At 35.3% G+C, this 15,765-nt stretch overlaps 1 protein-coding gene across 1 annotated transcript; it reads right to left on the bottom strand.

Moving 5' to 3' along the window:
- Positions 1-4,013: 4,013 nt before the first annotated feature.
- Positions 4,014-11,145, bottom strand: LOC131955200 (cholecystokinin receptor-like). Its single transcript, XM_059319221.1, has 3 exons — positions 10,899-11,145; positions 9,288-9,414; positions 4,014-5,211 (listed from the first exon to the last, which is right to left on the bottom strand). The coding sequence occupies exons 1-3, from the start codon at positions 11,143-11,145 to the stop codon at positions 4,266-4,268; spliced, it is 1,320 nt and encodes a 439-aa protein (XP_059175204.1). The 3' UTR covers positions 4,014-4,265.
- Positions 11,146-15,765: the final 4,620 nt, after the last annotated feature.

Genomic DNA, 15,765 nt, shown 5'->3' with positions numbered 1-15,765 from the left:
GCAAATGTTTTTTTTAACTAATTGAATATATCATCTCCGGTAACAGTGCCTTATATACTATGTAAGGAAGCCAGCTCTTGTGTAATGTTCATGTCTTCATACCCACCTCAAATGAACATAAGCAGTTGAGAGGTGGAACAGCTGTCCAGCGATTCATCCATTGCAATTGAAAAATGGCGAAACTTGCTTGCATCTGTCGCTATTTAAGTCACAATGTTTTCACCAATGTCAGCAGCACGGCGGGCAATGGTATCTGCACCTAAAGCTACATTTTCATATTGTTTTGACTTTTCTGGACAAATCTCCTCAACCACCTCCAGCAAAAAATTTTGTTTTCGTGGACAAAAAAAAAAACTCCACGGTTTGGATGAAAAGGCCCTGCGGGCCGTAGCTTGGAGACCCCTGCCTTAAAGGAACACAAACAATGTGTTTAGAATAGCGAGGAAAATATACTTAATTAAGCGCCCAATTAAGTCAATTGCAGTGTCATCAGATCTTGACCCACGTACCAAGTTTGAAAAAAAATTGTCCGTTTGAAGTGGTCGAAATTTTGCTCGCTAAATTCGACCCATTACGTATAAAACACGACAAACATAGCATTAAACACGCGGAAGCAGTTTAAAAATAGCCTTTAAAAATGATATGTAGTATCAAAGATAACGAGTATAGTATATGCAGGGAATTTTAAAGAATATGATAAAAAAAAAACTTGCTTGCTGAGAGAAAGAATGTCAAAATATTTTGCAAATATTTTTAAAGTGAATGTCAAACGATGATGTAATATAGGCGTGTCTTGAAATGGAATGTCAAAATATGCTAAAATATATACGTGTCTTTTAAAGAAGTGTTAAAATATGCTGAAATAAACACCTGGCTTTAAAAGGGAATGCCAGATATGTTGAAATAAACATATGTCTTTAAAAAGAAAATGTGAAAATATGCTGTAAAAGTTGTGTGCAATGAGAAATAAACCGGGAGTGATCTCCCCTAAACTTTCTCGAATATTCCTGTATAAAAAACAACGGGATGGGAACTCGAGATATAGACATGGATTTTAATCCATTTTAAATACTTAAACTTTTTAAAATAGAATAAAATCTCGTAGAAAAAATAATTAAACACCAGTGAACGCCAAATAAAATGTGCATAATAGTGTGGAATATTACTAGTACTTTATAAATTTACATTACTTCTTTTGAGAAATCGGAAATAGCGTAAATTAGTACTTCCGGTCAACGGAAATTACACAAAATTTAAAAGATGGTAGAGAATTAGATCTTTTACTTAAGAGTGAAATTTTATTTATCTATCTGAAATATTACTCAAGTTATAGGATTTTGAAAAATTCAAAGTAAAAATGTACCACTTCCGGTTGTTAGAAAACGCTCAAAACTTGATACGGATCTACGATTTTGATAAAATACTCAAGTTATCGTGTTTACAGACAAACAGACATACACACAGACATACGGACAAAATTGCAAAATTATGTTTTTCGTATCAGTGAGGTGTAAAACGTCGAGATTTGCAAAAATCTCGATTTTTTTTTGCACGAAAACAAGACTTTCTCTATACTTCATATATACGAGAAAGTAAAAAGAACATAATGTGCTAAAATATGGAAAGGCTAAAGACCGAATGTAATAATTTTCTGACATATATGTTAAAAAAATACATTTTAGTGTTTTATAGTATTACGTTATTCTTCTTTTTTCCAAAACAATAAAGTATTAAGTGTCAACATGTTATAGGCCATATACAATCTTGGCTCTGATTTCAGCTTGTTGTGTTTTTCTTTCTGAATTCGCTTCTATAGCCTTTGTCTATTCAAGAAAAAACACACTCCAAGACAAGAAATGCTGGATTTGGAAGTTGTGTCTGTTAAACGAGTCCCTGTCCGTTGGTTTGAACTTAGGACTGTATGGTTTATTAGCAATGAGCTCAACCGACCCGACCATGTCGACCCCAATATCACCACGTCTTTAAAGTATATAGGATGGCGTGGCCAAGCGGTATAGAGCTAGACTACAACGGGAAAGCCTAAGGCGTCAAATCAAACCCTGCAGGTGCACCGGGTGACGAGCCTGGTTGGATAAAGTCAGCGATTATTGTTGCCCATCATGTCTTTAGTGTATAGCCTTTTTTTTTAAATGAACGTAGGTGCCATAGTGCTCGCAGGGGAGCCCGGGGCGCTTCGTGTCGTGCAATCGCGGAATTAATGTAACATGGCCGCTCTGGTGTCAGACCGCGTTCGACCTTTATTTTTTATATACCATACATAGAGAAAAATCGTACCCTACCGTGGCGCCGCCCTTGCGAAATTGAAAAAGATTTTTTTTTTCAGAACCCTTCCCTGCAGTGTTCTAATCAACTCCCCAAAGTTTCATGGCAATCGGATGAACAGTGTCAAACCGCAATCAAATTTTATTTTCATATACAGTATATAGATAAAAAGCAAATCGCGACTAACCGGGGCGCCAACCCTGCGAAACCTCCCCAGAAATATTCTAAACAACTTCCCAACGTTTCACCGCGATGTGATGAGAGGTGTAGTAATTCTTAAAAGACAGACAGACAAACAAACAAACAAACAAACAGACACACATACATAGCTATATATATATATATATATATATATATATATATATATATATATATATATATATATATATATATATATATATATATATATATATACAGAGAGAGAGAGAGAGAGAGAGAGAGACGGCGAGAGATGATTTTAAAATGGTTGAAAAGGGCGGGGGGTTGACGGAAATAGCTCTTATGCTATCTCTGTGTAGCACACTATTTTGTTTACCCTATATGTTATCTGTACGACGAATCAGATACTTTTTTCTCTAAATTTTTTAGCGCTGTCCCTAGATGTCAGATTAGAATTGTGACATCGTCAAAATAGACTGTACTTGAAACTTTCGTAGAAAAAGTACTTGTAACATAATCAACGTTCGTCTTCTTCGTATACTTTATTCAGAATTGTACAACTGAATGGGATTTCTTCCAATTGTATAAGCTGTAAGCTACAACATGATATACGATATTAAGCACGTTTGTGTTCTCTCTAAATTTGATTTCTTAGCGTATGTCCACCTAAGAACAATCTTCATGACATGTGTTGTTTGATTTTCAATCCAAGATGGGCTACTGTCCGCAGCTAACAAGATTTGTCTGCCCCTAGTTCAACGCGGGACTTTTCAAGTTTTTAGCGTCCTCTCACCAGGAAGTTTAAAGAATAAAACCTACGTGTCACGCCTGTGGCGTTTGGGAAGTTTAAAGATCTCACTTATGGTAACTTCAAAATTTCAGAGGCTCTTGAAAACTTAGAAGGGGGCGGACACTGGTTGATTTATTCATTTTCTATTTAAGTAATAAACAAACAAACAAAAACCAAACCAAATGTTATAGATCAGGAAGATTTATTAAAATAAATTATAATTAAAAAATATACAATTTGAATATATTAAAAACTTGTTTTTACTTAAAGCCGTATCAAAGGCGCTTTAGTAATTTAGCATAAATGAAAGTTTACATGGTTTAGGTTGATCAAACTATATTTTGTATTAAGTTTATTTCTAACTTAAGTCTAGCTTAATCCCTTTATGCTTTTTAGAATGATATAAAAAGGTGAAAGAGTAATAAAAAAAGTATTTTATAATTCATGCTGACATATAGAAAAGCTATTTATAAAGAAGTTTAAAAAAATAGACTTTTTACAGGGTAACCACCTAACCATCGTGCTTGAAAATAGCTCACGGTAAAAACATATATCAGAACGTATTTATAGTTGATTTGAGACACAAGTTATAAAACTCTTTCGTACTAAGTTATCAACAAACAACAATGTTTCTAGCCACATGCTTCAAATCGTTTTCAATTTTTGTCTTACTGGTCATCCATAAACGAAGTTAGACGCCAATGGGAGGTTGTCGCATACTTTTATTATAATTTTCGACTATTTGGAAAGAGGATGGAGGGGGGTGTTAGAAACTGTGACTATAAAGATTTGCATTTTATAAAAGTAATGCTAGAGACTGAATTTTAACCGTTCTTGCGTGTGTCTTCTAAACAAAGTAGATCTGCATAATTGGTTAATACACTTAAATGTTGAGACAGCTTAGTAAATATATTTTTTAAAACAGAAAAAGCTACGTTGTTTATGGATGATCCCTAAACCACAGGTTATTAAATTGTATTAACACCCAGCTGTCGACAAACACGATATGGTTATCCTTGCTGCTAGCAATGAGCTACCAGAACTTGAGCAGTTTGAAACATTCCCTCCGGAAGTTGACGTCACACAGGTTGTAGATGACCGGATTGGCCGCCGTGTTGAGCAGGTATGACCTCAGCAACAAGTGACACAGTGACTCGACCTCAGGACTGAGACGATTGAAACTTTCAGGGGCGGCAAACTTGTAGAACAATACGGCCAGAAAGGGGAGGAAACTCAAGATAAAGACTATGGTTATCGAAGCTAGCATCACCGTTGTGCGGTTGCTCTTTCTCACACTTATGGTAGAGACTTGCGATTCACTGCGACCTCTGTTTAAAATTGAACTTTTCTTTCGCATTCTATATGAATTTTGTTCTTTATTATTTTTTTTATTCGGAGCCGACTGGATTCTGAAAGACGAATTTTCTGCGTACTTATCACTTGACATGGTAGTCTCGTCTTGTTTAGGTCGTGTATAAGTAAATACTTCATCGTGTACGTCCGTAGTCTTGTACGTATCCAAGCTGCTCGTTGCAACGGAGATTTCGGCCTTAGCGTCCTCTGCGCACACACTTTCATTGTTTACTTCCTCCGTTAATTTTGATACGGTTTCCCTGACTTCACTAGAACTGGTCATTGAGTAGCTTCTAGACGCCACGGAACTGATCCTGAAACTCTTATGGTGCCTGGCTTTTACACCTATAAGGATGTACAGGACAACTAGAGGAGTGCAGACTAAAATAAACAGCAGAATAAAAAATGCAGCGTTGATCATCGGCCATTTTGTTTTTAAGTATACGTCTTGGTAGCCGCACTGGTAACCATAGATACCTTCGTGTGGTGTCTTCGATGTTTTGACGCCGTTCATGATTGCAGTGGGAACGGAGAATAAAAGGGACAGAAATGTGAGGACGATACACGCCACTACGGCATGAGTTACCGTTACTTGTCTTCCAAAAGGTCTGCATATTTTTCTATACCTGAAGAAAGACAATGATTAAAGTTTTCAAAACACAGAAGGTAAGGTAACGGGTCTAATTAATAAAAAAAAAAGATCGGGAAAATTTTTATAATTTAAATTTTAAAAATCTATCTCAAATAAAAACAAATTATAATTGTTTGTATTTTAATTGTACATTCTAGCAATGACTCTGTCCTTTAAATGTATGTTTTTTTCATGCTATATTTCTAATCAGTTTTTTTAATTCGTGTGTTTAGAGTTTGAAAGCCTATAATTTAACTGGTATGCGTCTTAGTACTTAACTAATCTAAATGATTATATATGTACTATGAATATGTACACGTATGTCAGTTTGACTGGGGTAAAATGTTACTTACCTGGTCACACATATGGCCAGTAGTGCCAGGGACGAGGCTATGGTATTGCAGGTGTACAGGTAATGTCTGGCCCTACAGAGATCGGGTCTGTTGAATGTCCAGTAGTCAAACATATCGTAGATGTCTTCTGTACCCACGACGAAAAAAAACAATTTCTATTACAACAAAATAAGCAACTATTTTAACAATTAACAAAATATACTAATAGCTATTTATTACATTGTTTGCTGGAGTGGCTGCCCCTGTTCAATATTATTGTAATGGCGGTAGTTTGAAAAACGTGCAAATATCACCTCGAATATCATGTCTTAATGATTTCAATATCTGACCTTTGACTGAACGAACTGTATTATAAAAAACCCTGGTCGTTAAATAAATTCTGCAAGGTAGTTCACTCTTCAATTCCCCCCCCCCCCCAAGTCCACTCACCCTACATGAAGAAATAATTGTCCCTCAATGATATTAGAAAAATGTATCCCATGTATACTTACATCACAACTACACAGCCTAACCTAGTAAAACTAAAATATTGTCAAGTAAATGATTACTGGACGAAAACCCTCACCTAGACATCTCTACTTGATTCACTGACACCAGAACACCCCTACTTCTCAACCCCTCCCTTCCCCCCGTCTCTATCTCTCTCTCTCTCCCTCAGAAAAAGAATCGCTGGTTAGTAAATCATATATGGATTAAGACCTCTATCCCGAACTATTTCAACCTGTTATCTCACTTCTTGCCCCCACCTTCCATGTGACTTACCTGGTACAACACAAAACGTTGGTCAGCAAATCGAAACTGGATAAATACCCCTCCCCCACCTAGAGCTCTACCTCCGGGATGTTACTCCCACCCACCCAACACACCCCTAATTAACTAACCTGGCACGACGAAAACGTTGGTCAGCAAATCGAAACTGGACAATGTCAGGATAAAAATCCTATTCGGACTCGACGTCCTTTTCCTCCAGTACAAGATCAGCACCAGAGAATTCCCCACAGCGCCAAGAACGGCAATCCCTACCATAAACACAATGGCTGGTATCATGATGCTTATCGTTCTTAGATCTAGTTCCTTGAGGTAACTATTTATAAACTCTTCCGTGTAGTTTGAGCTTAACAGAGACATATTACTGCTGTCTTCGTTGGATGATGTTGTCATTTTGCTACAAGTCCTGCAATGTCTAAAACTTTATAACGGCAAGTCTTTTCTTTGCTTCATTCAAAGTATACTTTTTATGAAAAAAGTAACATAGTTCCTCTATAAAACAGTCTTTGATAATCTACTGCTAATCAATATAGCACTGTTCAAAGCAATTTAAAGTAAATTGGACAAAGTTATTAAATAAAGAATCGAATTACACATACGAAAATTCCAAATAAAGAAAAAAAACATAAATCCTGCAGTTTCAAATAGTTATATGCCTAATAGTTTATAGAGGCCAGTCTTTTTCTTTGCTGAATTCAAAGTATACTTTTCATGAATAAAGTAATAAAGTTGCTCTATCAAAACAGTCTATAATCATATAACACGGTTTAAAGCAATTTAATGTAAACTAAACTAGGTCGCGAAACAAAGATATTAATTTCGCATACACAAATCCTATTAAAGAAAAAAGAAAACTACTAATAGTTTATCCACTAGCTACTTAGTTGTTCAGCCGGGTCCAAGTTTCAAATAAAATAAAATGAACGCAAAACCTCATCGGAAGGATTTCCGGTGAGAAGGATAGCAAGTGCGTGCGACATCCGCATAACATCTTTATCTGCTATGTGTGGCGTATTTGTTAAGTCTAATCTATGTAGCCATATTTCCTCCGAAACTGTAACAATAAGAAAAGAAAGTGGGATATAAAAAAAGTTAAAACATCATGTGATTAAATACGGACCCGCCTAAAAACAGAACTCTATTCTTCGTCTTCGTTCTTAAGTGTTATATAAGAGGGGATTTCCTCTAACACCATTAAGTATAGCTTCACATACTACATTGAGTTAGATTTCGGCCACCAACAATCAACGTTACAATGCATGGTTAGTTTTTATCAACAATATAGATAAAGGAGAAACAGGAGCCATGATCATGAAGGAGACAAGTTAGGCGTTTGACGCCATTGAGAAGTAGACGTAGATATGTTGGAAGGAGGAGACCGTATGTTAGAAGAAGGTTTGGTAAACGTAGTTTTCGTCGTCGAAGAATCGTTTTAAATCAAGTTGTTAACATTCGATTCGTTGCTGCTGAAGTCGGTGTGACTGCTAATGCTGATCAGGAAATTAAGTTTTCTGTCAATGCTGTTCCTCGTGAATTGGCTACTGATCCAATAACTAAACCAGCGTGGGCTAATTACATTTAAAGTGTTTGATCCGTTTAGAACACATTGTGTTGTTCAACAGGTCTACACCACTAACAATGTTTTGTATTTTAAACCAGGTGAAACTTTGGCTAGATTGTACTATACCTATGATCCTGATAATGCTAATAGGACATCAAATTACTATACTATATCAGCTTTAATAACAGCCGGATGATTTTTTTTCTCGAGGAAAAGTGGTCAGTTTTAAATTCAGACCTAAATTTTTGCAGAAGTATGCTAACGCATTATCTGTATTATGACGCAATACTTGGCTAGATACAGGAACAGCTACGGTACAAAGTCTAAATAATAAAAGTGAATTATAAAAAATATTCTATATGAAGAAAAGTATATTTTCAGTAAACAACAATATTTGTATTTTAATTGTTAATTCTGACGAAATCTACTGTTCTTAGTTCTATAAATAAAATGTATGTTTTATTTCATGTTAAATTTCTAAACTAGCTTTTCAATACATTTGTAAAGTATATGAAAGCACATAATTTAACTTGTATGTATTGATGTACTAAACTAACCAATTTGTATGTATATGTACTATGATTGTCTAAATGGTGCGCGAACCTTTGACCACAGGTGCTTTGACCATAGGGGGTTTGACCATAGGGGGTTTGACCACAGCGGGACTTTGACCATAGGGGCTTTGACCATAGGGGGTTTGACCACAGCGGAGCTTTGACCATAAGGGGTTTGACCACAGTGGGGCTTTGGCCATAGCGGTGCTTTGACCATAGGGGGTTTGATCATAGGGGGTTTGACCATAGGGGGTTTGACCACAGATGTTTTCTCAGCAGAGGGTCTTTGATCTCAGGTGGTTTGTCCAAAGCTGTCTATGTATGGCAAGGATTTATTTTAACAGTTGCAAAATTATATTTTAAATTGCGACAAAATGTAATAACATGTTAAATCATCATGTGTAAATACAAGTGTTGTATCATTTTTTATCCTTTATATATGCTATGTATTTTCAAGTACATCTACATTATGTATTTGTACAACGTGTTATATGTCGCATTATTTGTGTTCCATTTATATGAGGCCTAGCACCAGCCTTTATGTGGAGACTAAAATAAAGTTCTTGACTTTTTTGTAATACATGTTAATTTCTATTTACGTACTCTCAGGAAACATGTATAACATCGTATTAATTGTGTCATAAATTTAAATCAAACACCATTTAAAAATTTTTATTTTAAAATCTATATATAATGGTTAGCCCCCCTCTGTGGTCAAAGCACCGTTGTGGTCAAAACCCCTATGGTCAAATCCCCTATGGTCAAAGCACCTGTTGTCAAAGCACCTAGGACCGTCTAATTTATATCAGGTTGACTGGGGTCAAATGTTACTTACCTGGTCACACATATGGCCAGCAGTGCCAGTGACGAGGCGATGGTATTGCAGGTGTACAGGTAATGTCTGGCCCTACAGAGAGCGGGTCTGTTGAACGTCCAGTAGTCAAACATATCGTAGATGTCCTCTGTATGCACGAGAAAAAGACATAAGGCCTAAATCAATTTCTGAATCGGACGACAGAATAAGCAATTGTTATTTATATTAAACTAATTGTATTAGTTGGTTTTATCATGATTTTTCTTGAGTAACTGCTCCTGGTCGATGCTTTAGTGATATAGGTATTTTTAAAAAACTTGTTTTGCTACTAAGAGTATCATGTCTAATCGATTGGTTTAAATCCTAATATGCAAATATGTGGGACGGAGTGGTCTAGCGGTAGAGAGCTGAACTACTAACCGTAAGTCTCGAGTTCGAATCCGAGTTCAAGACAGTAGACCGTCCCTGCGTCCACCCAACTCAGATGGGTACCTAACTCACGTTAGGGAAAGTAAAGGCGGCTGAGGCATAGTGCTGACCACACTATCTCTTCATATGCTGATGTCACAGAAACAAGTGAACTCTACTACACTTGCCCCATAGACCGTCAGGTTTGAAAGGGAAACTTTACTTTTTTACTTTCTCGTATATACGAAGTATAGAGAAAGTCTTGTAATCGTGCAAAAAAAATCGAGATTTTTACAAATCTCGACGTTTTACATCTAACTGATACGGAAAAACATAATTTTGCAATCTTGTCCGTATGTCTGTGTGTCTGTCTGTGTGTCTGTCTGTCTGTGTGTGTGTAAACACGATTACTTGAGTACCGTTACAGCTAGATTGCTGAAATTTCATATATAAGTATTTTATCAAAATCGTAGATCCGTATCAACTTTTGAGCGATTTCCGATAACCGGAAGTGGTACTTTTTCTACTTTGAATTTTTCAAAAGCCTATAACTTGAGTACTATTTGAGATAGATAAATGAAATTTGATATGTAAGTAAAAGATCTAATTCTCTACCTTATGTCTAATTTTGAGTAATTTCCGTTGACCGGAAGTACCTATTTACGCTATTTCCGATTTCTCAAAAAACGCATGTAAATTTATAAAGTACTAATAATATTGCGCACTATTATGCACATCTTTATTTAGCGTTCACTTGATGTGCAATTCTTTTTTCTTCGAGATTATATTCTATTTTAAAAAGTTTGAGTATTTAAAATGGATTAAAAATTATGTCTAGAAGTCTATATCCCGAGTTGCCATCCCCCGTAGTGTTATAGTAGAATATTCGAGAAAGTTTAGGGGAGATCACTCCCGGTTAATTTTTACCTAATATGCAAATGTAACTATTTACGTTCATTGCCTAAGTTAACTGCATGATACAAAAACAACACTGGCCGTTAAAAAAATCTTCAATCTCACTATATCTTCCACCATTCTAAACTACTCGACTCATTCTCCATGAAAAAACCAAGGGTCCATCAAAAACAGTAGAAAAATCTCCTAGTTACTTACCTGATACAACAAAAAAAAGTTGGTCAGACAATCCTAATTGAATAACTACACCCATCTAGATCCCAACCCCCGGGATCTAAACCCTGACACATCACCCTGTAACTAACTAACCTGGCACGACAAAAACGTTGGTCAGCAAATCGAAACTGGACAATGTCAGGATAAAAATCCTATTCGGTCTCGACGTCCGTTTCCTCCAGTACAAGATCAGCACCAGAGAATTCCCCACAGCACCAAGAACGGCAATCCCTACCAGAAACACAATGGCTGGTATCATGATGTTTATTGTTTCTATGTTTAGTTCCTTGAGGTAACTATTTATAAACTCTTCGGAGTAGTTTGAGCTTAACAGAGACATATTACTGTCTTGGATGGATGATATTGTCACTTTGCTACAAGTCCTGCAATGTCAAACAATTATTTGTCTAATAGTTTGTAACATGCAGTCACACTTTTTCTTTGCTGTATTCAAAGTATACTTTGTATTAATAGACTAACAGGGGTGCTATTTAAAACATTATATGATAATATAAAGTAATCAATATAACACTGTTCAAAGCAATTATAATAAACTGAAAAAAAATAGCAAAAAAAGAATCTAATGCACATTCACAAATCTCAACAAAGAAAAAAATACTGTTAGCTAAACTATTAGTTACTTAGCTGCTCAGCCCAATCCAAGTTTCAATCTAAATCAAGGAAATCTAAATCACAAAATCTCATGAGAAGGAAGTATGTACAACATCCGTATGCTAGCTTTATCTGCTTTGTGTAACATCTTTGTTAACTGTCTTATCTATGCAGCCAGATGTCTATGAAACTCCCACAATAAGTAAAGAACATCGGATGTATGAACCCAATCACACGACATGTATTCAACCAATTATCAAAATTCGCAAAAAAAGTTAAAAATTAGTATAATAAAAGCGTTTTAATAGCATTTTTAATATAATAGTGCACTAAAAGTAAAAATGAAATGATTGTTTATACATATATAATAATGGACATTTATTTAAATAACTATAAATAAAAGCATGGTTCAAAATGTTTATACAATAAAACAACACGACAAATAACAATGGCGCACCAAAGGAACAAGTAAGATTACACATTGCATTGTCATCGGAACTTTGACCAAGTGTCAAGTTCAAAAGAAATTTATCCGTTTGAAGTGGTCGAAATTTCGCTCTGAAGTTTCGACCCATGACGGACGATACGCCACTGACAGACAAAAGCATTAATCATGAGGAAGCTATTTAAATATGTAGTATTAAAGATCGCGAGTACAATATATGGAGGGAATTTCAAAACATGATAAAACATACTTGTTGCTATAGAAAGAATGTCAGAATATGCTTTAACATAGGCTTTTTTTAAGGGAATGTTTTTAAATTGAATGTCAAACTAAGCTGAAATACATGCGTGACTTTAAAGGGAATGTAAACATTGTTTTTATTGTTAGCGTGTCTTTAACAGGAGCGTCTAAAAAAATTCATAAAAAACGTTTTGATAACAAGCTTTTATGTAATAATGCACTATAAATTATACACTACTATTTAAATTACTATAAAGAAACGAGTGGGGCACTTTTTTATCTATTATATACCTTTGGACACAATTTTTATTAATTCATAAAACTTAATCAGTCAACAAATTAAGTCAAATTTAATGTCATATTGCATTGTCTTCATGTCTGGACCACGTGTAAACGTTAAAACACATCTGTCAGTTAGAAGTGTCCGAAATTTCGCTCGGGCGTTTCGATCTAGACAGACTGACGACAGACTGACGACAGAACGAAAGAGACAGTGAGTTAAATAAAAGCTTGTACAATTTTTTTCATAAAAAACGTTTTAATAACAAGCTGTTATGTAATAATGCACTAAAAAGGAGAAAATAAATTATACACTACTATTTAAATTACTATAGAGAAAAGCGTGGGTCACTTTACATTAGTATATATTGGAAACCTTTACTAATATTTAGGAAGAGACCCACGCTTTTCTTTATAGTTATTTAAATATTAGTGTATAATTTATTTTTTCCATTTAAGTGCATTAGTACATAAAAGCTTGTTATTAAAACGTTTTTATGAAAAACATTTTCAGTACTTTACATGTTTTATTTACAGTAGAGTTACATGGCTAAAAACCCTTGCGCACCTATTGAACGTAATGACGCGTGTCTTTAAGTGCGGAATAGTTTGATGAGACAGCCTACTAATTTTGACACAATTTTAAAACGACTCATAAAAAATTAATCAGGCAACAAATTAAGTCAAATTTAATGTCATGTTGCATTGTCTGGACCCACGTGCCAACGTTGAAACAAATTTGTGAGTGAGCTAGAAGTGTCCGAAATTTCGCTCGGGCGTTTCTATCTAGAAAGACATACAGATTGACGAGGAAGTGAGTTAAATAAAAGCTTGTAAAAATGCTGAAATATACACCTAGCTTCAAAGGGAATTCAAATACGCTGAAATATACACGTGTCTTTAAAGGAAAAGTCGAAATATGCAGTAATAATGGTGTTTCGTTAGAAGTAAAAACATATTGTGCTAAAATATGGACACGGCTAAAGACCAAATACATTCAATTGTTTCATATTATTACGTTGTTCTTCTTTCATCCATAACATTGAAGTATTTCGTGTCAACATTTTGTGCGCCATATGGAACGCTGGGTCCAATTTCAGCCGGCTTTTCTTCAGGCAAGAATTGCTTGATTTTGGAGTTGTGTCTGTTAAACGAGTCGCTGTCCGTGGGTTTGAACTTGGGATTGTATGGTTTAGCAGCAATGAACTCAACCGACCCGATCACGCTGGCCACAATATCGCCTCGTCTTCAAAGTGTATACGACGGCGTGGCCAAGTGGTAGAGAGTAGACAGCTAACCCAAAAGTCTAAAGTCAATAGAATGTCCCAGAGTCCACCCAGCTCTGACTCACGTTAGGGAAAATAAAGGCGGCTGGGCATAGTTCTGACCCTTCGTATCTAGAGCTCACGGAAACAGATTGACTCTACTTCATCAGCCTCTTGGGCGATAAGATGATGATTCAAAGTGTAATTATTTTGTCTAATCATGACCGGAATACAGATGTGAAATGCCGAAACAAAGAAAACATATAAAAACCATGAAAACATCTTCACCTCAAAGAATACAAATCTACTTCTAAAATAGCCTTGCTCGAAAGCGATCACGCACGGACAAAGAAAACCTAATAAAGCAATCGTGCTTTCTGTTTCCTTCTCAGATACAAGATGTTTCCTGTATTCAAAATTCGTTAGCTTTGTGTTTAATCTTGTTTTTAGATCAGATGTTAATGTTTGCACTGTCTGACTTATGGAGACATCTTGAATCTATTTTTAGAGTAGGTTTATAATGCACTTTGCCATAAGGAGGATTTTTATTGTTTAGACAAAATCAAATTGGTCATGTCGAAATTACCAAATTAAAAGTTGTTAAATATATAGAAGACTAACGTTGATAGAGTATAAAAGCGTTTAAGTGAGTTTCAGTCTCATGAAAAAAGATGTTAAAATATTAATTTCATCGGCTGTATCGAACATACTAATGATTATATAAAACACAGTACACATTTATTTAATCTGTTTGCTTCGGAAAACTAATGATTTACAAGCAATGTTATGTGTGCTGTTTGTAGGTGTGTGGTGTTATGACAAGTGGTAAGTATTATTCACGCATGTTTTTATTGTCGAATCGTGTAATCCAATTCATATTTATTTATGTTAGAACTTTTGTAGATAAGTTCATTTACGATGACAGTGCAAGAGTATTTAGATTTAATTAGAAAATGGGTCATTAAAATTAATTAAATATTTAACTAACGAAAATCAATGGGGCAATAAGTAATTGAGAAATGAGTGTGGATGTTGGCCTAAAGGTGAGTACAATTTGTAGAAAGGAGCTGGGCGCTAATTAAGGGCAGTTAATACTCGTCATGTATCATATGTTTTATAACGATTATTCATACAATACCCGAGTTATTAACAATAAAACAAAGAAAACATTAATATTAAATATTTTTTATTCTAGAATTATTAAAAATAACAGATTAAAAAATTTCATTCATTATAATAAAAAAAAAATCGATGGTCCCCTGAGAAACATACTAACGAGCAGGTTTTAAATTTTTTTTATTAGTGAAATAATGTGTTGATTTCTAATTGGTATAGTATTCGAGCGGTTATTTATAACGGCTATGTAAGTGTTTTATTCTGCAATGTACTTTTCATTGATAACTATCTAGTAAATGTGATAATCTTAGAAAAGAGCAAATACGATTTAGCGTATTATCTACAGAACAATAACACAGAGAGTTTGAAAGTGGATGCAGTCTTTTTTGCACATCACTGATAGCCGTCAATATGTTAAGTGGTATTTCCAGGACACTGTACACAGTTCTGCGCATGTCTATATATAAGATACAAAGGGGGGCGTTACTTTCACAAAGCTATGTCGCATGACTGCCCAGTTTTCCCCCCCTTGTGTATTATATCTAACTATATGGACACGGCCTAATTAATTTAGATCTTTCTAGATGTGTATCATTCTCCGGAGCTTGCAAATCATCATCCCAGTTAAATAAGAAGTTAAGAAATATTTTTGACACCTTCATATCTTATTGAAAAAGTACAATTTAATAAACTTTTGAGTCTTGTTTTAATTGCTTCAACGTTCTTGAGTCCACCCATCTCTGATGGGTACCTAACTGACGTTAAGGAAAGGCGTGTGGGCATAGTAGTGAACTCACTATCCCTTCATACACCGAGGTCTCTGAAGCAGATAAACTCTACTTCACCTGCCTCGCGTGTCTTGGGCAACAACGATAAATGCTGAAGATGATTTAATGCTGCGGCTGAAGCTTTTGTATGAGAGAACGGTACATTAATATTTGTTGCGACTGTTTTTTTTGTGTGTTCCAGACAGAACATGATCCCAGACAATGTCCGGTACTTT

This window comes from Physella acuta, unplaced genomic scaffold, assembly GCF_028476545.2.
Source record: "Physella acuta isolate Inbredline_101_S28 unplaced genomic scaffold, ASM2847654v3 ptg001058l, whole genome shotgun sequence".
In the NCBI taxonomy this organism is placed as follows: domain Eukaryota; kingdom Metazoa; phylum Mollusca; class Gastropoda; family Physidae; genus Physella; species Physella acuta.
Note: the sequence above shows the minus strand (reverse complement) of the source record. Positions and strands in the feature narration are given on the sequence as shown.